General features: G+C 33.4%; 1 protein-coding gene across 1 annotated transcript; it reads left to right on the forward strand.

Annotated features, from left to right (window-relative positions):
- The first annotated feature begins 1,969 nt into the window (after positions 1–1,969).
- On the forward strand, positions 1,970–24,511 carry LOC142347542 (uncharacterized). The gene is made up of 8 exons (XM_075398940.1): positions 1,970–2,318; positions 9,958–10,126; positions 10,739–10,845; positions 11,546–11,961; positions 14,352–14,546; positions 18,493–18,646; positions 19,082–19,257; positions 24,212–24,511. Exons 1-8 carry the CDS (start codon positions 2,277–2,279, stop codon positions 24,420–24,422), a joined length of 1,470 nt encoding a protein of 489 aa, XP_075255055.1. The 5' UTR covers positions 1,970–2,276; the 3' UTR covers positions 24,423–24,511.
- Positions 24,512–26,077: the final 1,566 nt, after the last annotated feature.

Genomic DNA, 26,077 nt, shown 5'->3' on the forward strand with positions numbered 1-26,077 from the left:
ATATCAAAACAACGAAAACATTAGTTGAATACAACACCGTTACCAACATTTAAAAATAATTCAAAAAAAATTGGTTTTCAATTGTTTTTTCTGACACTGAATCAAAAGTTGAGAGAAATATGATAAAATAGTGGCAAAGTTCAAAATTTTACCAATTTTTTTTAAAACAATTATATTCAAAGTCATAACAGATAACAGACATTAGATAACAACATAGAGAATTGTCTAAGGTCATTTTTAGCTCCATAAGAAATTACTCCATCATTGTTTTGAGACACTGAGTCATTGAGCTACAAAACTTATAACAAACCAAAGTAAATCTCAAGAAGTCCATAAAATTTTTACGAAAACCTTTGTTCAGTGCTCTTAACTCTGAAACAATAATATTGTCTCGTTGGGCCTCTTTCATTGTAATTAGTATCTATCATTAAATGAGCTCTGGTTTGAAATTTTTGTCAGTAATTTACATGAAGAACATTTACATATTGGAAATATTTTGAAAGAAAGGTCATCTCCATCAAAATCAATTTTTTTTAATCGTAAGGATCCATGGTGAGATCAAGATCGGCCAAGATATTGCTGCGCGTCTAAGAAACACTCAATTGTTAAAATTTCTGAGAAACAGATCAATTTTTAAACAAAACTTTTTAATCGAAAATAAATAATGCATTTTGTATAACTATCGAGTTTAAATTTGCAAAAATCTGACAAAATTATAATTTTTTTAAGGTAGACTCTTAAAGAAGACTCTTAAAGTCAGCAAGATAACAACTGTCTCTTTTTTGAGCGCAAATTTAAAGTAAGCGGGCTAAGAAAACTAATTTGTTCCAATTTTTGCCGAATAAATCCGAACTTTGAAATTTTTAGAATAAATTGTAGCCAAAAAACTGGGATCGGACAAATCAGCAGCCCTTCTCTATCTTTAGAAATAAAATCAATAACACTACAGTTAACAATTTTAACACATTTTTAAATCAAAATTGACGAAAATTCGGACAAAAATACAGAAAATGTGAATAAAAACAGTTGAATTACGTCCAATATTCACAAAACTTCGATAACTCCCTATAAAAACTAAAAGGCGAACGATGAAAAAATCTTTTTATTTCCATGTTTTACGCTGGACAGGCTTTCCTATGATACCACTTTTAACTCTCTACGATGATTATATCGATCGGCCAAAATTGACTGAACAAAAAACTCATTTGAGTATATAATTGTTCCGACCCTCACCCACCAAATTGGGTCGGAACAAAAAGTTTAAGTCATGGCGTTTATTGCTTAAAATGGTTTTTGCTTTCATAAATAGACCACTTGTTTTGACCTTAAAATTCAACATAGGTTTTGCAATTGTTGTTGAATGTCAACTTTCCCCTCAACATGTAAATTTTCACTGAAATTTTCACCAATGCTAAGCAAAAATTGTTTAAGTGTTCTCAATCAATGCGATGGCACTTTTTTTTGAGCCATTTCATTGGAGGTTGAACGATTTTATATTTATTTTTTTTTTCGAAATTCACTTTCAAGTTTTTGTCGATAAACATCTCTCATTTGAGCACGTATCTGTGCAGGGGAGCATTTAACAACCCGCAATTTAATTTGCTGGGCAAACCACAATTTGAACTTATGCTAAATTTGTTCATTTTGTGTCTCCGAGTATAAATTATCAGTCGGACAGATTGGGGACAAAATTGCTTTGAAGTCTCTTAATTATAGCAGTGTTGTGCATTCAAAATCATTAGTCAAATATTTTATTTTAGCGCTAGAATGAGTAAAACGAAAACTTTGTCATTTTTGAACACAAACAACATCAGAGCTAGTTTGTTCAGCTAAATGTAGTTTGATCAACTACTCACGCAACAACATTGGACTAAAATTGTCGCTTTTGAACATTTTGTGGTCTTTAATTAGGTCTCCTACGTCGAATGATACTTAAAGTCAATTTTTATCACTTTTGATCTAGTCTTCAAACTACGTTTTCTTCTGGAGGAGAGCTTTTCATTAACAAATTGCGGTGTTCTTGATTCGCGTAGTTGAACAAAACAATTTTATCATCGTAATTTTTGTGATACAAATTAAAAACATTATCCGACAGTAAAAGCGACCACTGATTTTTTGCCATGTAGTCACCAAGTTCATTACAGATACTTTCTAGCAATGTAATAATTAGTAATTAAAAACTAAATTTAAAATTTAAAAAAACACGTAGTTAATCAAATATTTATTAGAATAAAACTTGTAAGAGAAATTGTTTATTATTTCATAATTCAATTTGGATGGAGGATATTACCAAGAAAGGAATATTGGATACATATCAGGTACGAAAAACTTACTTTTATTGCATTTTCCAAAATTAATTGTGCCGAAAAACATTTTATACATCTGAAACACGTTTGTTTGCCCTCCGTAGGTTGTTCTGCTTCAGAATTTATAACAAAGCCTATAATTAAATAAGATAGTTTTTTCTAACATTTCATTTCACGATACAATTCTTTAATGAACAAACAGATTAAAAAGTTGATTAAAAAATTAAGCAATTGATACGAGAAACTTTGATTTTTGATGTGTTTATTCTGAAACTACATTATTTCTGCTACTGATATTATGTAAGCATAGATTGTTTGTTGCACGATGACAAATAAAACGTATGACGCGGACTTTTTTCAAGAAAAACATCCAAATTGACGCAAACTTACAAGTTAAATCGCAATCAAAACGAAGAGATATCAAAAAATTAGACAAGCCATGATTTTTTAGCACGAAAAAATACGAAAACAGACAAATAAATGCTGCAATCACGAAAACAGCAATAAGAATGTACAACAGGGGTAAGGGGGTAACAGCGTAGCAGTTGTTTTAAACAAAAAATGGTTTAAAAAAACGGTGAAATATAAAGGCTTCATTGATAGTGACTCAAATGAAAAAAAATGACGGCCAAAAGTTCCATTTAAAAATTGAACATAAAAATAAGGCCGTTTTGTTTTAAATACTATTAACTTTTAATTTCAATGGAAAGTAATAAAGCCTATAGCACACTTATTTCAACTAATGTAAATTTAAAGTCTAATTTTGGGCTCATTATCCTCTTAATTATATCATCTATTTCATAATTGAAAGGCAAGCTCATAATTCATACGGAGAACCCAATTATCTACTAATTTTTTATAGAACGCTGGAAAGGATAAAAGCTGATCTGTCTGAAAATTTTGTTAAAATTTTCAAAACACTTCAAAAATATGATAAAAAGACAGTTGAACGTTTTCTACTCATTCCCTTAATCATGTGAGCGGAACAAACTTTTTATTTTGGCATTTCTAACAAATTTGTTGGGCAAAAATGTCGTGTTCTTAGAAATTACGTTTTTGCATGAACTTATCGCTTTTGTTTTGTTTTATATAAATGAACACAAGATAATGAAAAGAGACCTTTTTCCCAGCACAGATTGAAGCCTCAGCCAATCAATATGCCTTGTAGAAAAAACTGAATCAAACAAATTTAAAACTTTAAGTAATCAAATTTACGTTACCACTGATTGCAGCAAAACTGACATTGCTGCGATTAAAATTAGAGGGCAATAGTTCAATAAAAATCGACAAGAGATGAATTGCCGGAAACAAAACTAACGGTTGATGGACTAAAGGGTGAAACAACAAAAACAGCTGATGTGACATATAAAAAAATTTTCTTTTACAAAAAAACACCTAATTCATCCGTATTTTGCAACAAAAAAGGCGAAAAAGACCTTTTTCCAATTAAAAATAGGGCGGCCATCATTACCAATTTGAACAAATCCAAATACCAATGACGAAAAAACTATTTTAAACAACAAGAGTTTATTCGATGACTACGGTACGGGCAAAGGCTTTAATTATTTAAGTCAGAATCATATCATCAACAAACTTCAACTTATACAGCTCAAAAGTTTCTGAAGAAACGCTTTTTGTAGCAGTAGTTCTTGATAAAAACAAGGATGATCAAGAACATAGATAATAAAGTCTTTCTGATAATATTTAGGTATATTTTTTTAATCAAACTGCTCCTTATCAAAAATAGGCATATTTGAAATGATCTCAACAATACCAAACAATGAAATCATATAAATTCTTTTACATAAAAAATTAAAACCCATTTTAGATATAAAACTCATTTCAAACAAAACTTTGTACTATTTGATTATTTACAAAATTATTTTGGACATTATTCACATTTGCTGCTCATTATAGTAACAAAAGACAAAAAAAAGTGTCGTTTAATTGGCGCTCTCACTAAATTATCAGTTCGTGACATTGAATCAATTGCAAGGATAATAAATATAAAGAAAGTCGTTAATTGATTTTTGGTGTAGCCAAAAATTTTTTGATGCAGCACTGGCCGTTAAAAATTAAAATTAAATTTTGATTTACTTCTGAAAAAATAAAGCTTTCGATGTTTCGGTTTATAAACCTATAAACAAACGTTTTGAAATAAATTGTAAACCATATCGATATCACAAATGTGAAAAAGTAAAAGAGGAAACATTCTGTTCACTAGATTTCGAACTCCTAGTTGGGTCATCAAATTTTTTTGGTCGCTTTTGCAGTTTTTTGAGAACTATTATTTGCCTGTTCAAAAAAGAAAATTTTTTGACGAAAAAGGTGCCTAAAAATGAGAGTCACTTTTGCTGAGTTCTCAACTTAAGTTCTCAGCCTAAAATTGAGTTAAATGAGTGAAATTTTGCATTTAATTTTATATCAAAAGATTGTCATTAATATAGCATTAATTAGAAGGTGACAACTCTGTTGTATGCAAATAATGGATTCGTTTTGACGTATCCCAATTATAACTATAAGCCTACCGTAAAAAGCCGCAAACTTTTTGTTGGGAGTATCCGCAACCTTAGTTCTAATCGACTACTTTGCACCGGATACTTTGCATCATTAATTATCTCATTATTTTAGTTCAGAAATGACGTTTTTTTTTGAAAAGTAAAGTTTTGTTAACACCTTTCAACAATCTATTCTGAACCAATATTAGAAAAAATTTCCAGAGAACAATAAAAAATGCAAAAAGACGGATTGATTAGGAGTTTTTCCGTTTTCGAAAGAATGCCTTATTTTCGGCATTTGACTTTCAGATAAAAAATACGAATATAACGCACGTGATGAACCCATAAAACGAAAACTGTTCAAAATTGTTGACAAGAACCGTATATGTACATAGTGAACGTCATGACAGTCAAGATTTTGCTTTTCCTGATTGATTTATAATATAGCAGAGTCATATTTTGTGAGTTAATGAAAATGTAGGATGAGTTCAGTTTTCTAAAATTTTGCTTTATTTAATTTTGATAGACTTATCTGCATTAATTTTTGAGTGCTGCGATTTCTGTGAGCTATTGTTAGTTTGAGATTTTGAAGAAAAATCGTTTTTTTTGTTGGAATTTTTTAGCTGACAAAAATTTCCCATCTCTGTGACAATTTATTATTTTCACTTTGGCTATTAAGATTTTTGTCTCTCTGTAGACCAAATGGGCGTGTTTTCATCAGAAACTTTGTTAATTTTGTCCCTAGAAATTTGATTGTCTATCCAAACATTTTCTTTTTTTCTAAATTTTGTTTTTTTTTGTTTTTTTTTGGTAAGAACTGCTTCAATAGGTTTATTCTGATTGCTACAAATGTCACCAAATACGTTGAATAATTTGCAATAAACTTTTTTGCTTCATATATTTTCCTCACTCCCTGGTTGCGCCGAAATAATAATGGTTTTTATCATTTCAATAAGTTTATATAATAAAAATGTGTCAATTTTACTAAAACTGTATCCGAAAATGTATTTCGATTTGAAGAAATTAATTAGCACAAATCCAGGCGATTTTGAAGCAATTTTGATAATATATATTTTTAATTAAAGTTCAGGCAACTTGGATAAAATTATTTGGGAAATTTTTGGCTCACTAAGTTTTTTTCAATGAAATCTTTGTCAAATTTGAGCCATATTTTTAATAGATCGGCCAGAACTGACTAAAAAAGACTTTAGCTGTTAGTGCTACACAACTACGCTATGTTATCTGAACAACCATAACAGAAAGTCGAAAATTATTACTATTAAAAAAACTGAAATCGGTCGAGTAGTTCAAACTCACAGTGTTATAAATCTAAATAACTTGAAAATATTTTTCCATCCTACCTGGAGTATTCAGAGGCTCATACCTTGGGAGTCGAGTTTGTCTCAAATGCTTCAACAGGAAACTAGTCGGTTAGTTTTTCCACAAAGCGAAATTAAAACTTTAGCATCATAAGTAGTTTGAGAAAAGTCGTTTATCAGGTCATAGAAAGAGAAGAGAGATGTTAAATTTGTATGCTTATATTATAACAGAGGATGCTTTGTTATCACACAGAAACTTTTCAACTAAAGCTTTACTTTTATAACCTCACCAATTTAAAAAATAAGCAAAGTTGATTAAAAAATTCTGTAAATCGGTGCTTCAATAAAAACGCCAATTAACGAACAATTAACAACGCCTGTTTTCCAATTTTGTAACATTTTCTTAGCTCAAAGTACAATATTCTTGTATTAGACGTAATTACAAGAGTCAAAACTTCTCCGTTAAAATCTGAAGAGCACTCTTAAATCAAAATGTCACTGTTTTTCATTTTTGTGTTGCTAGTTATTTGGCTGATTCTTCTCGAAGTAGGAAGTGATTAAAAAACACATTATGGCAGGTTTTTATTAGCAAAATTGGGCTCTTCGTGTTATGCTATTTATGGTAATAGAAACTTGAAGATGAGCTCATCACAGTGAACATTAGAATTTTATAGTTCAAATTGTTTTTTATTTCCCTAGAGGTTTATTTCCGCGGGATTTTATTGTTCCGACCCCTCTTGAGGGGGAAGGAACTATATACTCAAACGTTTTTTTTTTGTTCAGTCAATTTTGGCCGATCGATATATTCATCGTGGAGAGTTGAGACTGGAATTATTAGAAAGCTTGTCCAGCCTAGAATATGGAATTAAGTTTTTTTTTAATTTTCGTTTTTTACAAGGAGTTATCGAGGTTTAAATTTTGAGAAAATAGTGTGAATTCCGGCGAGATTTTATTCACTTTTTCCGGAATTTTTGAATGAAACTTCGCCAATTTTGCTAAAATTTGTTAATTTTTTTTGAAAGTGTTGTTCATTTTTATCTGTAAAAACAAAAAAAATCAAAAGAATACTGTAGGCTATTTTTGTTATTTTGTCAAAAATTCTGGCTAAATATTTCAAAATTAGGACTTTTTCTTCAAAAGCAGCACGAAATAAGTTTCTTTAGTCCATTTTGATTAAATTTACAGGAAGTACAGACCCAAACACGACTAACACAATATTTGTAGACTCAAAAGGAGGCTTTTTTACAACAAATTCCGTTGAGAGTGCTCTATAACTCTGTAATTAAAATTTCGCCGTTTTTTGCTAAATTTATTCGTTGATTATCAAAAACGCAGCACCTATTTTTGATTTTTTAACTAAGAAAAAATCAATATCTATAATATTAGAATATTTAAGTGTTCTTAAAGAACAAACAGCATTAGCAGGGTTAGTTTTGGATCAATCTTGGAATGGTATAATCCACAAATAATTCGGATTGTAAACAGTCGGTCTGTTTTATAAAGAAAAATTGATCTCTTCTACAATAATTAAATAACAAAAAATTTCAAAAAGCTCAATAATGATAGTTCCAATTGGGTTCCTAATTAGTTCCACATTATTGTATCTAGATGATTACTGGAAAGCTTATGGTCGTTTTGACTTTTAAAAGTATTTGATTTTCAAATAAATAATGACTTATTGAACTTTTGCCTCTATTTTTCTCTTTCTTGGCCATTTTGTAGCTTATTGTCCGCATGGAAAGAATGCTTCTTCTTTCTATTGAATCAAATTCAATCTTTATTGCGGTTTTACGCCTTAAGTTATGGCTACTGACTTTGATACAACTAGATTTCGAATTTTCTTAATTCTTAGGTATTTGCCCATTTTTCACGTTTTCTAGTTTTGTAACATTATCAAGTTATTGATATTTCATATATCACACCATTGGCTTTGAAAATAAGACACAATTGATCTTATTAAAATGCTTGAAGATATAGATTATGATTTTAACGGCTTCGACACTACTTTCTCGAAGAATTTAATTGATTTCTTTAAATTGTCTTTAACTGCCGTTTTTACTTTCTCTTTTTAATTTCGCCTGAAATTTTACTTTACAATGACCCGGTTTCTTTGCCTTTTCATGGGGGAATTGATGAGACGATATTTTGATTTTAGTAGAAAGCTGATAGCTTCCATGACTCTGAAAACAATTGTTTTCCAAATTAAAAAAAAACACTTTTTAACTTCTCAATTTTGTTCCTTTTTTTTGTCTGGTTGTTATCTAGTCTCGTTAATTACAGGCCAATTACGACATTATTGTTGTCAAAGAAAGGTTTCAAAAGGGGATTAGTGTCACACAATCTAATGTTTTTGAAGAATTCATTTACTTTACTGGCTTCGACACGAAAAAAAATGTAAATTAATTTTTGATTTTTGTCATGTTTGACGTTCTTTTGTAGACATAAGACATATTCTGGATAATTGCAATTCTCATGGGCTTCCTTTGGAAAAATATACGAACCTAATTAATTTTTTTATTCATTAATTAATGGCGTTCATGTCTTTGGAAATCTTTTTTTTCGAAAAAAATTTAAAGTGTGACATAATTTTGCATTTTGTTTTCCATTTTTGTCTACTTGTTACCTTGCTTCATTAATGAGAGGTCACATAATACATTGTCGGTGGTTGCAGAAAGTGCAATTGAACATATTTTGTGGGCCATAGTATGGCTTTACGGTTTCGAAAGCGTTTTCTGCCAAGTTTTATTTGATTTTTTGTTTGTTGTCTATATGTTCTTTTTGTAACCGCGTAAAAAATTGAATACCGGCAGCTCTTAATTCCTTCTATGGAAGCATTGGTAATCCTACACCTATGGGATATTTTATTTGATTTCTAATGGTTTTCATTTTTTCAAAATTAATTGTTTTATAAAAATTAAGCGAATTTTTCAACTTTACTGTTTTTGTTCTTTTTTGTCTAATTGTTAATAAGCCTTTTTATTGACTACTCCCTTATCTTTTCTGTTGAATTACAAGTTATTTTGTTTAATATCAGTTTTATCTGACGGTATTTTGACTTTGTTATTAAGTTTTCTTTTTTAAAACGGACATGAAGTTTTTGATGTAATTAATTTTTGTTGTTGCTGTTGTTTGATTTTGCTGTTCGTCTTGACTTGCTTTCTTAATATTTGCACATCTCATCAATCTAATGCGCCATTTTTACTCAACCACAGTTATTTGCTTTGGAGACTTTCTTTTCGTTCATGCACCCGTTTTTTTTTAAATACTTGAGTTTTTGGGTTTTTCTATTTTTCTATGTTCCTCATTTGGTAGACAATCATACCAAAATTGTGGATGAGCGGGGTCGGAACCTTATGTGCGAACGCACATTACCGAGTCGCCTTGTTTCCTATCTATAATTAAGTTGGGTTTTTTCCGTGGAGTGTTTTTGTCAGAAACCGGTTCGTTGAGCACAGAACTGAAGCAAATGTAAGTTTGAGGAAAAGTTGGGATACGTATTTTGAAGTACGTTTTTACCTGAAATTTTTTAAAGTACTTGCATACGGTACTGGTACTCACCATGGTTGGTGACACAAGAGTGGCTCTGACAGCCCTCGTGCGCAACTCAAGTCGTCTTGATCCGAGTTGATTTCGGGTTGGATGGTCTGCTTCCCCCTGTGCCCGATTCAGGCCAGTATGACCAGAGCTGGCTTGGGTTGCGCACTTCAGTCTGGGTGTGAATGTAAAAAAAATATTTGTGTAGCCAACAATGACATTTGAAATAGTTAAGGGTAGTTAGTTCGATAGATGGAATAAACGTAAATTTTAAGCTGTGATTGCTAAAAATGTGTTCAGGGGGAGAAAAGTGGAGACTTCAGACACGGGTTGGGCTGCTACTCTTATAAGGGGTCTTTCTACCAGTACTACGGCTCATGGGCAAATGGAAGCAAACACGGGGCAGGAGTGTTCTCACTGAGAGATGGTACCCAAATACACGGAGAATTCAAGGACGGAGAAATCACCGGTATCACTTTTTTTTGTCTTCATTGTACTAACCCGTGTGAACAAACTATAGCGGTTGTTTTTGCTTTTATAATGATCTGAATAGCTTTTTTAAGAGGCGAGAATAGCCATTACAATCAATATATACCATCACAAAGGTAAGGTATCATTTATCCAGGGTCATAAACTAATAGCCAAGAGATGTGTAAATAATTGGATAAAAATTTTCTCCACAATGCTGCTAAGTGGAAAAATTAGAATAGTTCGTTGAGTCCTGATTCCGTGTTGGCGTCCAGTATTTCCCATTATACTGATATTCTTCATTTGTTGGCAGGGGTATTTGCCACTGGATAGAGAATACTTTATGTATTTTATCCATTTTTCCGTAGTGAGGAGGGGATCTAAATCTTACAACAATGTTGCAAATTTTGTCCAAGAATTTTTCAAGAGGGAATCTTGGTGAGAAAAAACAGGTCTTCAAATGCTGCAGAAATGTTCTAATACTTAAATTTTGGACCTTTTAGAGCTGATAGGATACGGGTTTCAACACCATTAATATATGCAATTTTCGAATTTTTGAACAAAATGAGTTTGAGTAGTTCTTTCTTCCATTTGTTCAGTTGGTATTCTGCAGGGAATGGAGTAAAAGTGTGGCCAGATGGGAAGCAGGTGTACTCTGGCACTTTTCTAAAGGGACACATGCATGGCCATGGGGAGATGACATACTCAGATGGGTCACAGGTCAGTGTTGGTGTTTGTAAGCCCAATCTATAAAATACGCAACTTATCATTTTCTCATATTTGATACTACTACAAGATATAAACTACTGAACTAACTGGACATGAATAAGAACAAGTATTCGGTCTGTTTTTGTTCTTCTGTTTAATGTAATTTACGAATTTTTTTCTTCATCCAATCTGATCCCCTTTAAAAAAATCGTTTCATTAAGCATGTATGGACAAATTAATACAAGTTTTTTATTCAAAATTATTTATAGTTATGATTTAACAGATTGTTGGCCTAGAACTATTATAGAGGATTAAAAAGATCAAACCTTCGCCTCCTTTCTGGAACAAGGTCTTCATTTTTATGCGCCTGTATCAGCTAACTAATACGTGCTCTCTACATAACTACGAATGCAAAAAAGATTTATTTTGATTTTGGCTGCCAATAACACTGCCCACTACTTTTTCTATCAGGAGAGAGTTTTTTGTTTTGAATGACATGGTTTCCTCCTCAATGAACATGAATTTATAAATAATCTATATGATACTGTATTTCAAAATTAACAAAACTTCAGTACTATTTTACTTCCATCAGTATATTTCTAAAAAAAAGGAAAATAACCAAATTTTACTAAATGTATCAATAATCATCATCGGTTAACCAGAAACTCAAGTACACTTATAACTATTCGTCTAAAACTTCTACTATTTTTAGTATGCGGGACAGTTTCTTCACAACAAACGACACGGTTACGGTACTCTAACAGATAGTAACGGTGTCTACAACGGACAATTCCTTGACAATAAACGAGGAGGAAAAGGCATGCAAATGTTTGAACAGAATGAGGCCAGATCGGCTGCCTGTTACACGGGACAGTGGAAGGAAAATTTGTTCCACGGTCGAGGGAAGTTTTCAATCGATAGATACACAATAATAGCCAATTTCACCGAGGGAAAACCAGAACAGATCCCCACAAAGTACAAAATTGAGATCAACAATGGCAGTGAATTTAGTGTAGAGCGCGGACAGCCTTTTGATATTACGATTAGTTTGGTTGATCAGAACGAGGAAGCAATCCAGGGATTCTCTGGTTTCAAATTTGTCATATCTTGCTGGTATAATATTGAAAAGTAGGTGCATTATAAATGACCGTCTATACAGTCTAATCGTTGGTTGATAAGATCTTGTCTGACTATAATGAAGTAAAAAAATCTTAATTTGATTCCACCGTGGTAGCGATTAAATTTATATAAAATCTAAACTGTTAATCCTTGATCCGAGGCCCACATTAACCTACTCATTTGATCTCTCCTCTTTTGGAACTTTAACAAAACTCCATTTTTGATCAACCCCCGTCCCATTGGACGAGACAAAAATTTTTTAGGGGTCACTTCCTCAAATAGGACGGCAAGAGCTCATTGATCGTAACAATCCTTATTTAACTCCCCACTAATTGGGTCATTCGAGTGATACGGGTTATTTTTTGGATTGCAAACCTTTTAACACAGAAAACATAACCAAATTCTTAAATATTTACGTTCTCCATTTCATTATCTTCTATCGTTGAGCGAAAAATTAGTTGAGAAGCATACCTCGAAGACTTTAGGTCATATGTTTTTGGAAGGAGTTTTTGTAAAAATTATGTTAACAGATGCCCCTCGATTTGGGAGTTTGTAGGTGAGGCATGGTGTAATGCATCTGTGACAAAACTATGTCTCCCTATGAACATAGTTCCGGGTAACAGATGTCGCATTAACAAATTCAATCAGAATAACCACAGTCTAGTAGTATCTTTCATATCTTTGCAAAGCGCGTGTTTTTCCCTGGTCTTTCCTAAAAGGCGTTTAGGAAATCAATTCAAACTTTTGAAAATCTATTTGAATGGGCGTTGAATTGGATATGTCCAGACAGGCCCAGACGGAAAGTGCCTATGTCCAGACCGTCCCAGACTCAAAGTGCCTATGTCCAGACCGTCCCAGACGGAAAGTGGATATGTCCAGACTATCGTGCGTTCAAAATTTTTCGTGCGTTCTTCGTGCGTTCGAAGACAAATATGTCCAGACCATCCCAGACCGAAACAGTATATGTCCAGACCATCGTGCGCTCCAAATCAAATTCGTGCGTTCAACGCCAAATTTTTAGTGCGTCCATGTCCAGACCATCGTGCGTTCATGTCCAGACTTTCGTGCGTTCACCAGACCAAAAAAAATTACATCCTGTGGTGCAGAGCTATTCCTTGAAGATGAAGACAGAGAGAGTTCCAAAATTCCACAAATCCAGATGTTTAAGGTTTATCAAAAAAATTGATTTTAAATCACTTTTTCTATACGATTCAGCAAAAAACCGACCCCTCCAACCTAGGCTTTGAAATCTTGTGGTAATCTAATTTCAAATTATACTTGCATTTTCCTAGTTTTTTTAAACCTTGTGGTAATATACTTCAATTATACTAGCATTGTGCATATACTTGCAGTAAGTTTATGCAAAATGCAAATTACACTTGCATTTTGCATATACTTACTTTTTTGTCCTTTCAACACTTTCCAGTTTCACTTGCATCCAACTGATTTTTTGAGAAAATGCAAGTTTAGTTTGAACGTAGATTATTTAAACATAGATTTCAGAAACCTAGGTTGGGGTAGTCCATTTTTTGCTCCATCATATATACATATATATATATATATATATATATATATATATATAAATATATATATATATATATATATATATATAAATATATATAAAATTATTTGATTATAAAATTTTTCGATATTTGCACCTCATTTGTCTCCTTTCAATACTTTTCAGTTTCACTTGCACCTAACTGATTTTTTTGAAAAATTGCAAAATCAATTTGAAAGCACAATATAGGAAGAACTCAAAAACCTAGGTTGGGGGGTCGAAAGTTTGCTTCATCATAGAGAAAAAATAATTTGATTATAATTTTTCGATATTTGCGCCACATTTGTCTCCTTTCAATACTTTTCAGTTTCACTTGCACATAACTGATTCTTGTGAAAAGTTGCAAGAATGATTTGAAAATAGACTACAGCTAGAGCTCAAAAACCTAGGTTGGGATGTTCGATTTATCGCTCAGTACTATAGAAAAATTGAATTAAAGATAAAATTTTTTGAACGCACGATGGTCTGGACATGAACGCACGAAATTTTTTGGTGCGTTCATGTCCAGACTTTCGTGCGTTCATGTCCAGACCATCGTGCGGTCACCAGACCATCGTGCGTTCATGTCCAGACCATCGTGCGTTCATGTCCAGACCATCGTGCGTTCATCCGTGTTTCCAGACCGTGTAATTTTGAACGCACGACACCCCCTTCGTGCGTTCATTTCGGTCTGGACAGATTTGGTTTCGGTCTGGGACCTCATCCTGGGTAAGAATAAACGTTTGGCCCTTTTGAGCTTGCTTCTGAAATTCGAGTTTAATGTGATAAGCAAACCACTTTCTTCTCCAGAGCAATTCTGGAATCGGAAATTAAATTTATGTTGTCGTTATTTTTTAAGACTAGAGAAGTTCATAGAGCGAGCGAACAAGACGCAGCAGAACATAACAGACATGGCAGCACAGTTGAGTGCAATGCCATGCAGACACAGTCCTTACCTGAGTGTCGTATATCCCATGGTGAAGTTTGACAGCCTCGTCCTAAGTGCAGATCTGTCTAAGTGGGACAAGAAACAGATGCCAGAGACAGAGTACAGGTGAGAAAAATACCACACGGTATTTATTGTTCTACACAGGACACGGTTCGCGACTCAAAGTAGTCATGTTTTCTTTTTGTAGCAATCAGTCGCAACTTGATTTAGTTTTACGACATTCGTTACTTTTATCATTGATCTTGTTAGACAATTTTCTTGACTTAGATTTTGAATGTTTTTGGTTTTAAACAATAACTTTCTGTTCGCACTATTTTTCACGCGACATCAAAGTTTAACCACTATCACATTTTCTGAACTCAGTTTGCCTAATTTTAATCTCACAAATGATGTCTTTTGCTATTGAGGAGCTTTACAACCGAAAAGAATTGGTGGCAACATATCAACCAAAATACACGCACGTAATCTTGTCTTCAAAATTTAGCTTTATTCTTCCGGTAGTTCTTCTGGTTCAGACATTTTTGGATATTTTTCAGAAAAGCATTAAATGCCAAAATATACCATTAGTTAGAACATTTCATTTTACCTCGTAAAAACTGATTATCATTTTCGAATGGTGAGCTTATCATGTCACATCTCACCCAGATGTGATACCTTAAAAGTTTTGTTCTGAAAAATTATATCAAATCAATGTTTAATTGATCGCGAACGAAGTTTGACGCAATTATTGTAAATGTTTGTGTTTTTTTAATGCAAAATTCTGCTAAACCGTTTTCACTTGAGTGACTTTTACTTGATTTTGGCTTGACATAAATTGATTTTTTTTGCACCCATACAGATAAAGAAAAGGTTTTCTTTTCTACAACCCAATCTGAATTAAAATGCCCCGCTTGTCCTTTGAGCGCAATTTGTCTAACTCTAGTCGGTTTATGTTTACAGTCGAAAACGTCCTCGCAAGCTGTATAAGCTTCACACAGTAATTTGATGTATTTTTTAAAAAGAAATAATTAATCAATGGATAAAATAAACAAAATTTTAATTTGCTTTTTATCTTCTTTAACAGAACGGTTGCTCCCTTTTATTTCCATTAAGTGTAAATTTTGAATAAAATTTTGGTTCCTTGATCGGTACTTTTTGTGATAATTACAGATAGTCACTAGACTATAAACAATTGGCAAAAAACTGCAAAAAATTTTTTCGACCCTCTCAACCGCCACTAGTTTACGATTCGACCAGATGTTTCATCTAGGACTTGGTACTGTGATTCACTGGTTTTCCCGGTCGAAAAATGCTTTACTAGTCTTCTATGGGTCAATATTGAGAAAATTCAGGGTTTGATTTTCTTCGAAGCTAGTGCATAGATCCCATAAAATTTATGATCGACAAAAGTCTTTAAATTAAAATTCTCTGGAAAAAAATAGTCCAATTGAGTTTTCAGATATTTAAAAGGGACAATTTGAAAACAACCTGACTGAAAGAGTTGAAAGGCTTTAATAATAGATGTTTTTCCCAATCGATTATCTTATGACATGACAAAAATTGGTCTTTTTGTCACAAAAAGTTTTCAAAACGTAAAATTGTACATTAACTGCCGGATATCAACAAAAAGAAAACCTCATCATTCCTGTTTGAGTAAAGTTAATTGATTTTAACTTATTGAAAGCAATAAAGAAGTTAACAGTTTCTGATCAACTGCTTGCGTTCAATTTTAACTAAAGCTTTTCTTCAAGAATATTCACACAAACTAAGGCACAAACTTACAAATTGGCATTTACATTATGCGAAACTTTTTATGTTTTCTAACTAGTTAGGAAATGTTACTTAAAACGGAATCACGTTATTTCAAATCCCGAAAAACATTTTTCTCCTCTAATATTTTCGCATCTATTGGCGTGACAATGACATATCCAAGTTAATTAGGTCCCAACACTTAAAATGAAGCTTTTTTCTCGCCAGAAGTTATTTATTTTTTTTCGTCTGTTCAATCTATGACTAATTTGTTTTCGTTCACTAAGGACTGATGCCGCAATGTTTTTCAATGCTTAGTTTTAGCTAGCAAGAAAAAATTAATTTTTTGAAAACAAAATTTCAGTATTATCTTGTATTTCAAGTCTAGATGTACAAATTGATTAAATCTGATTCCGATTTCAACATGAAGATAAGTTTTTAATGCTTTTAAAAACTCACATTAAGAACCATAAGGTTTTGATATTTTTAAGCAGCGTCTAGACGGTACTTTAAAACAGTATTTAAAAACTCATCCAATTGAAACCCATTCTAGCCACACAAAACTCTAATAATGGCACTTTAATTGGAGTAATTATACCACACAGGACGGCTGATATCATGAGTGGATATAATAGGAAAGTAAGTATAGTGTGAATTAATGAAGGTATATAATTTGATTTATTGGTGCATCAATCAACCAATATATTCCTACCGAGGGATGAGATATTAGGCGAAAACTTGATTAGGCGAACAAACTTTTTGAAGCCATTAGGCGAAAATCCTGAACTAACGTTACGTGGAAATTGGGCGAATAGTAGTGAAAACACTTAAAAGCGGTACTCCAAAAGCTACTCGATGCCATGAAGTTGTCAAGTGTCCTCAATAGTCGTCTTTACATGCAAACGAGTTGTTAGAAGTACTTAAAATGCATCACTGTTTTCAATATTTAGCATTTTTACTTCACTCAGTGTCATCACGGCCAATGATTTTGCTTTTGAAAAAAAACAATTAACAGGGAAAGAATGGAGAATATTTAAATTACTTCGCGGACCTAACGCCAAATCAAATTCAGTACTGGACAAGTCTAAATCCAAGTCTTATTTCATTACTGATTCAGAACCATGATCATGTCACTTTTTACACTTGGAAGTCTAAATCCAAGTCTGGGCTGAGACTTGGCAAGTCTAATCCAAGTCTGATTTTAGACTCGGCAAGTCTAATCCAAGTCTGATTTTAGACTTGACAATTGAAAAAAACGTCAAAAATAGCCAAAAAAAAACGTCTAAAATAGCCGGGGAAACGTCAAAAATAGCCGAAAAAAAAACGTCAAAAATAGCCGAAAAAAAATGTCAAAAATAGCCAAAAAAATTAGGCTCATTAATACAGCCTACTCTGACCTCCGGGGTGGGTGCTCATTGATCGTACTGAATGGGTTTCGGGTGGTTTCAAAGCACCCCGGTAGAGTGCCTAAAAATTAATCGGAAAACGTGGCACGTGACGAAATTTTTCGGAATTCAAAAATTTCACTCGAAATTTTTTGAAAAGTTGGTTTTAACTTGGGGATCAACTTCCAAGTGTTATCCAAGTCTTGGTTAAGACTTGCCAGACTTGTATTTAGACTTACCCAGTACTGGGAAACTAAATAAGACTTGGATTTAGACTTGCCTAGTACTGATATAGACTTGGAGTTCGGTCCGGGTTATTATTAGCAGTAAATAATTTAAAACTACCGACCGAAGAAACTTACGAAAATTGGGGGAGTTAGGGTAAAACTACATCGTGAAAATCGCCAAAATTCGAAAATTCTGGTCGTTTTTTGATTGTTTTCAGAAACTATTTTTCTACGAAGTCAATTGTTATAGTCACTATAACCCGGCACTCAGATTTGTGCCGGGCCACTAGAACCCACCAGCACTCGGATTTGTGCCGGGCCACTAGAACCCAGCGCTCGGATTTGTGCCGGCTCACTAAGATTTATGTTCTAACATGTACTTAATACCTTATTGGCATCAAATTTGCGGACTTCACATTCTCGTAAGCAATCGTTTCCAAAATTTTGACAATTCGGAATTTTTTATGACTTTCGTTAAATCACGTTTTCGACTATCTACCTCATTATAATACTTTTAATTTCATTGTTTCATCTGGCATTCCATAAAAGTGCGCTAAATTGCCGTTACCTGACGCAAACTGAACCCTAGTTAATTTATATAACAGAAATTAGCTGTAAGTTGGATACATTGTCAAAAACAGAATGTCTGTTCACTGTTTAGAAAAGTGCTATTATCAGGGCACACAGAATCTATATTTTATCTTGTTTCAGCACACGAGCCATTGACATCATCTACACGAAGGGTCCCCAGAACAAGGAGGCCAACTTCTTCACAGACTTTCCCAACATGGTCTACTCATTCCCTCTTCCAGCACTCTCTGGTTCTCTACCTCTAAAGGACATCTGTCTACCTGGCGACTCAAAAGTGAGCAAATTCGATTTTTGTCCCCGAGTTTATGACTGCCCAATAATTACGAAACTGTACCCAATTTAGTTGACGTCAAATAAAGTCTAATTGCGAGAAATTATCAACTAGCTTGACCTCAAAGGTAGTCGAAAGGCACGGCAAAAGATTTATCTACAATATAGCCTAATATTTCCTTCAAGGATCCAGCACGAGTATGGGTCCCCCGAAAAAGCAAACTAATCGCAACGGGCTTAAGATGTGCTGACAAGTTTAGCAGGATCTTCTTGGTTAATTTTGTCTTTCTCTAAGTATGCGAAGACGTCTGTTGTAAAAATTACTGATTGTTCTTCAATGAAAGGTAAATTTCTAAAGAACAACGGCTCGATCTTCGAAGTCGTTGGATGATTATACACTGCGCGTGGCTTAATATTCAGCCTAATATTTTATTGGTAGGAGAGCTACCCACCTTTGGTGCTGGATAAGATCAAGAAAGAATGGGAGGAGGCACAGAAGAAGGAAGAGAACAAGAAGACACGTGTCGTATACTTCGGCGAGAAGCCACGGGACATCAAGTTTGATGCACTCGGACAACCAATACTTATAGCTAGCGAAGTCGACGGCGCCAAACCGTTAGTCCCCCCACACACAGAAGCAGAGTTACTTGAGCTTCAGATTTTTGCAGCATTAATCGGGTGCCAGCAATTTTCATAAATCGATAAGCTAGACAACTGCGGCTATCGCAACTGCGGCTATCGCGATTAGTTTTCAACCAGGAAGCTTGGTAATGTGCGTTTGCACATAATGTACAGACCCCTCTCATCCACATTTTTCACTTTATTTTCTGCCAAAATAGAAGATATTTTAATACTTTAACAATTCAGATATTATTCAGCAAACCAATGAACGAAAAACAACAAAGCCGTATTAGAGGGCCGATGAAACCTGTCATCATGTGAATACCAGAAAAGACAAAAATGAAAACCAAATAACCAATATTTTATAACAATAATTTGTCATACGACATAAAGAATGACAAAAACAGGCAAAAAAGATAGAATCTCTTCCGTTTGTGCCCCCCGGTTCGTTAGGCTCCCCCAATTACAGACCACGTGTTATTACATGTTAAACCATCATGTAAAAATATGACACGTGCGTCTAGGGGGTGCAAAAATGTGCATCCACAAAGCTGGAGGGCACAAACGGGGAAAGATCCAAAAAATTCAATTCAATTTTCCGCAAAAACGGTTGCCCAGCCGTTAAAACAAAAGGTTGTTCAATCAGAACAGTAAAAATTTCCTGTGGTGCATTTTTCTAACGCCAATGGGAACTACCATTAAGGTAATAATGAGAAAAGAGAACAAGAAACTCAAAAAGGCGCAATTAAAATAATCACAAATTTTTAATGAAAATACGTGGTATCAAGGCTTAAAATAATTAGTCAAAAATGAAACCGTTATGAAGATCAAATTATCAGAAATAAGATTAATACAAACTGGCAAAGTTCAAAATTCTACTGATTAAAAGAATTAGTTTCAAAAGTCTTCAACGTAAAAAACTACTTCTGCTCGTTTTTGTTGAGACTAAATCATAATACTAACAATTAACAACGAATACAGGTAGAAATCAGAACTTGAAACAATTTTGCAAAACCAGAGCGTAGAAGCGATTACATCTTTAAAATAATAGCTGCGAGAAGTTTGAATCTTCATTTTCGTCTACTTTGAATATCAATAGATCTACCCCTGCAAAGGAACTGTAATAACTGGACAACGAAAAGAGTCACACACATTGAAAACAAAAGGAAATATTAGAAAAACAAATTGTCCAAGCTCCAAAGACATCAGTCAAAATGTAAAGCCAACAAAAAGTAATGTTTGGTTCAGCAAAAACCTTTGAGACCTCTCAATAAGTACGATGAGTTAAAAAAAATGTGAAGAATAAGGAAGTCACAAAATTTGGTCAATAATCGTGACAAAAGGATATTTTTTTCTCCGGGGTAAGCAATCGAGACCTGTCATTATAAATTATTTGTCATACGACTACATAAAAAAACGCCAAATACAGTCAAAAAAGATCGGATCATTTCCGTTTGTGCCCCCGGTACGTTAACCTCCCCCCAATTACAAAGCACGTGTTATTACATGTAAACCATTATGTAAAAATATGGCACGTGCATCTTGGGTAAGCAAAAAAATATGCACTCATTAAACTTGAGGGCTCAAACGGAAAAGATCTAAAAACTCAATTCAATTTTCCGCAAAAACGGTTGCCCAGCCGTTAAAACAATAGGTTGTACACGAAGAACAGTAAAAATTTTCCGATGTGCATTTTTCAAACGCCAATGGGAACTACCATTTAGTTTATATTGAGAAAAGAAAACAAAAAACTCAAAAATGGAAAATTACGAAAAATTTACAAATATATTATAATAATGAGTGGCATCAAGGCCAAAAATGATTAGTCGAAAATGAAATCGTTATAAAGATCAAATTATCAAAAATAAGATTAAAACAAATTGGCAAAGCTCAAAATTCTACTGATTTAAAGAATTAGCTTCCAAAGTCTTCAACGTAAAACAACTACTTCTGCTCCTTTTTATTCAGACTAAGACATAATACTAAAAATTAACAACCTATACAGGTATAAATCAAAAATTCAAATAATTTTACAAAACCACAGCTTAGAAGCCATTAAATTCATAAAATACTAACTGCAAGATGTTTGAATCCTTCTTTTTATCTCCTTTGAATATCAAAAGATCTACCCCTGAAAAGGAACTGCGTTAACTGGACAACGAAAAGAATCACACACATAGAAAACGACAAAAATTTAAGGAGAAAAATTGTCTAAGCTCTAAAGACATCAGTCAAAAGGTAAAACCTACGAAAAATGAATGAAAGTAAGCTGAATTTAATAAAATGTGACGAATAGGTAAGTCACGAAATTTGGAGAATAACGGTGACAAAAGATAGAACAAAAAGCTAATTCTGAAAAATAACCTTTTGAAAATTTCCTTGAAAAGTCATTAAAACAATTAGCTAAATATCGAAATCAATCAATAGGATACTTGATACATGTTAACGAAGCCATTGAGATTTTTCACTGCCCAGGATATCGCGTAGGATGACAAACAGAACTACCACTACGTGCAAAAACCAAAAATTTTGCGAGAGAACGATGTCACAGTCATTAAAACTATTAGCTATTCACTAAAAAAGTTGAATATGTTCGATTGCGCATTTTTTCGAATGCTGTGCTTTTGTCCATCTGGACTCCTCGTAAAACTGATTTCTTGACAAGGAACCAAAAGAACCTCAAAAATGTGCAATTATGCACAAAATTTTAATGAAAAACCGTATCGAAGCCAAGAGAAGCCATTAGTTAAAAAAATACCGCCATCTGGATTAATTTTTAACTAATGTGAAACATAGCTCCAAGTGAAAGAGATGTTAACCTGTCTTTACTGAGAAGAAGCTACAAGTTCACAGAAATAATATAAAAAGAGTGGCAAAGATCAAAAAATTACTGACATGTTTTTTCAAACAATTAAATACAAAGTCATAAAGAAACTTAACAGCCTAAGATACAAAGCCATTAGTTAACAACCCAATCAAAAGTCTTCCATGGGTTCATTTTCACCTCCTAAACAAGCCAAGTGGGTCGTTGACTAGTGAGACTAAGTCATTAGATTGCAAAGTGGATAAAAAACGAAGACAAATCATAAGAAATAAATATAAGCTTAATAAAACTCTTCTTTAAAGCAATCAAAACCATCAGTTTCTCTCTAATAGCAAAATAAATTTTCATTGAGCGCAATGGAATCTGTCGTTAGTTGGGCCTTGAAGAATCTGAAAAGGCCGTGCCCAAAAAAAATTCGAACACTTTTCGATTGTAAGAGTACATGATGAGATTAAAACTAGCCCTGATATTGGTGCTCGTCCGAAAAAGGCCTAATTCTTCCAACCGTTTGCCAATTAGATCATTTTGTTAAATGAAATACTTCAATATGTCAAAAAGAAATTGTGCACTTTGTATGATTATCGAGAATAATTTAAAAAAACAGGCATTTTTAATTCCAGAAGATTATTATGGGAACCAAAAATAACACTAGCCCTGTTTTGAGGTTTAGGGATAATGTATCTACAGTTTTAGGTCTCTAATTTCGTCTAATTTAAACAAAGTTGGCTGAAAAAGCATATTAGAGGCCGATTTTGATGAAAGGAGTCTGAACTTTGAATAATTTATTATCCATTCTAGCCAAAAAAACATGAATCAAACATTTCAGCTACTCTCCACTACCTTTTAAAAATAAAACTAATAACACTACAGATAACAATTTTCACATAATTTACCAAATTTTTGAAAAATTTAGCAAAAATTCCGAAAAAATTTTACAAAAAATTATCTTTATAAAGGTGAAAACGCGGATCAATTATTGCAGCAGGCAGGAGGCTGTTTTAAGATGGAAATCTTTTATATACATTTGAAAGATTTCATTTTAACTGCAAAAAAGGCTTTCGAAATTCTTCCGTTTCTATTTTTGAACATTTTTATCTCTTTTTAAACTTTATGCTGTTTTTGATCGATCGGATAATAAGTCAGTGGAGGGTATGTATGGAGACGAGATGTTTTACTGTCACCGCTGAGAGAGCAGTTAAATTTTTATTGTCTTCTTGACAAAACTCTCGAGTTGAACAACAAAAGCTGTTCACAGTTTTCAAGCAGAGTCTTCACGTTCGCTCTCTTTGTTACAAACAAAGTAACATCGTAAAAGCTACCAGTAGTCGTAATTTGAGCACTATTCTTACGTTGTAATAAGCGGTCAAAATATTATCTGCACAATTAAAACAGATATTTGATACGTGGTTGAAACCAAATCAAACAATGCTGAATTTGATCAAACCAGTCCAGTCATTTTTAAAGACAAGAGTTGACTGAAAGCATGACAATCTATTCCTTGCTATGACATTAACGGCTTTTCACACGTCAGCAAACATGAATGCACGCGACCACTTAATACAAACCTTGAAAGCTTAGAATGTCTACGCTTGACTAGCGAAAAATGGCCATTAATTACTATTATTGAGCATGAACAAAATGATACTCAACGGCTTTATGGATCTCTTAACATGCTTATTGGAGAAATTTTTGTACAAAAGCGCAATTCTCACTACATACCAAAAATTGACTATATTTTGTTTAATAGACGTGGGGCTGACTATGGTTGTAGCTAAGGAAGGCTCTTCTCACTGCTTTCAAAAAGGAAGAAATGAGGGTCACACGCATCGCAAAATTGCCCATCAAACCATGAACTTGCCTCCTGCGAATTTTGGGTGAAACACAATTTGAAACTATTAAAGCCGTAAAAAGAATTGCACTGCACCTTAATGCCTTCTTTAATTCAGTCAAATTTGACAGACCAGAAATGGTCGGGCAAAATTGCCTAAAACGACTAACAGGACTGAAATATTAGCTAACTAACTCAACGGCTACAAATTAATAACGAAAGCAACTGTGCTAGGAAAAATTCCAACATCGTTCTACTGAAGAAAACTGACATTAAGTACAGAAAATCTGTTTCAGGAAGAACACCCGCTTATCAATTGAGCGTATCCTGAGACGACATTATGCACACTCGGGCGAGTATATCATCCTTGTCAAAGATGACTCTCATAAAAGCTTTTTCGAATGGTTCGACATTCCTCCACTCAAACAGAGTTTCATTCGCCTCAACATACACCAACCACACTCCAAAGAAGAACAGCAGAGCCCAACAACTGAACACAAACAGTAACTAACATTCCTACTGCTTTCAGGGGAACCATGAATGTTCAACCGTTTTTATCTCCAAGATTTTAAATTAAATCTGATTATGCCAAACTATTTCAAGTTTCCACTCAATCCAAAGTCATCCATTTAAACTATTGAACAACCTTAATGAGGATCCCTGTAACTTGAGTTTTTGCGTTCTAACTGCTTGAGGACAAGATTGCAATTACGCACTACATCTTTTTTTAACTTAATGCAAAAGATTAAGCTCTTACTTGACAGAATCAAGATTACAGCCTTGATTAACTGGGGCTTAGGGTGGGTTTAAATTAGCTCATATTTTGCCTTAACGACGCAAAAACATTAATCAATGAAATAAGAGTATAGTTTTCCTGTAATTAAATGTGAATTTCCATCTAAATTCACCTATATGCTACGATTCGTTCCAAAAAATGAAGATTAGCCTGGTAGTCTTTTAAAACAATTTTGAGTTCCTCGTTGAGGCTATTTATTTTGGTTCTAAGGACGAAAAAGAAAAATCATGCAAAACGAATAGTTTACCGTCTAAAACTTTGCAAATTGGTGAACAATAGTGTCCCCCGCTGGTTGAAATTTTTAGGGCTGAGTTAGGAAATCAAAGATCCGCAAAAAATCATGAGTTGAATATTGCAAAGTTCTTTTAGCGTATACAAAGAATCAAATGTGGATTGCAAATGCGAAACAAAAATTCAATGTCCTTTGACTACATTAGACGAGAACTTATGGCGCCAAAATGTTTTGTGTCATATATGACATTGCATGATCTCCAAGAAAAATTTTTAACTTCGATAGAAAATGAAAATTATACAGTTTTTAAGCTTGCAGGTTTTTAAATGGACTTCTTCGCAGGTTTTTAATGGACTTTCAAGTATTGCCTGCTGTTATTTTGCAGTCATACGACATTGTCACAATCAAAAGTCCAATTTTCTTCCTAAACAGGTAAAAATAAACATATCTAGTACATTGAGTTGACACACCAGGGCTGTAATAATACACGAGGGCGAAACTAGTTTTTTAAAGCTTTTCGCGCTGTTTAATCTAATTTCTGTCAACCAGAAGCTCGGTCCTATTAAAAACAGGTCTCATTTTCTTTCCAATCAAACAGAAAATAAAACAGTTTAGTATTTTCTATTGCTTTTACTACATTGAACCTACCAATTTTCATTCAAAATTTTGTTATTTTATGTTGTTCTAATTTTGTTACATTATCACAACCATGGCAGGTCCCAGCGGCAATTAAAGAAGCTCAATTGAGCATATGAAGTTGTCCAGTTAATAGCTGATAATTATAATGGTTTCCATGCTTTTTATAGCACTTTCTTTGTTGAAGTTTTAGCGTTGGCCTGTATTTGTTGCTTCTTTGTTGTTGTAGGATTAATGACTAATTTGTTGTAGTCTGATAAATGACAAGTCTCATTCGTTTCATATTGAGGTAAAAAAATAAAGCTACTTTTTGCCTTCAGTTTGAGCTGAGGGTACTGAAAATTTTGATTTCATTTGTGTCCAAAAACCAAAAGGAAAGGAAATTTTGTGTCCACTTTTTTAAGATTTTTGTTCCGACCCCTGTTGAGGGGGAAGGAACTATATACTCAAACGGGTTTTTTTTGTTCAGTCAATTTTGGCCGATCGATATATTCATCG

This window comes from Convolutriloba macropyga, chromosome 1 (genome assembly GCF_964194025.1).
Source record: "Convolutriloba macropyga chromosome 1, txConMacr16.3, whole genome shotgun sequence".
NCBI classification, from domain to species: Eukaryota; Metazoa; Xenacoelomorpha; order Acoela; family Convolutidae; genus Convolutriloba; species Convolutriloba macropyga.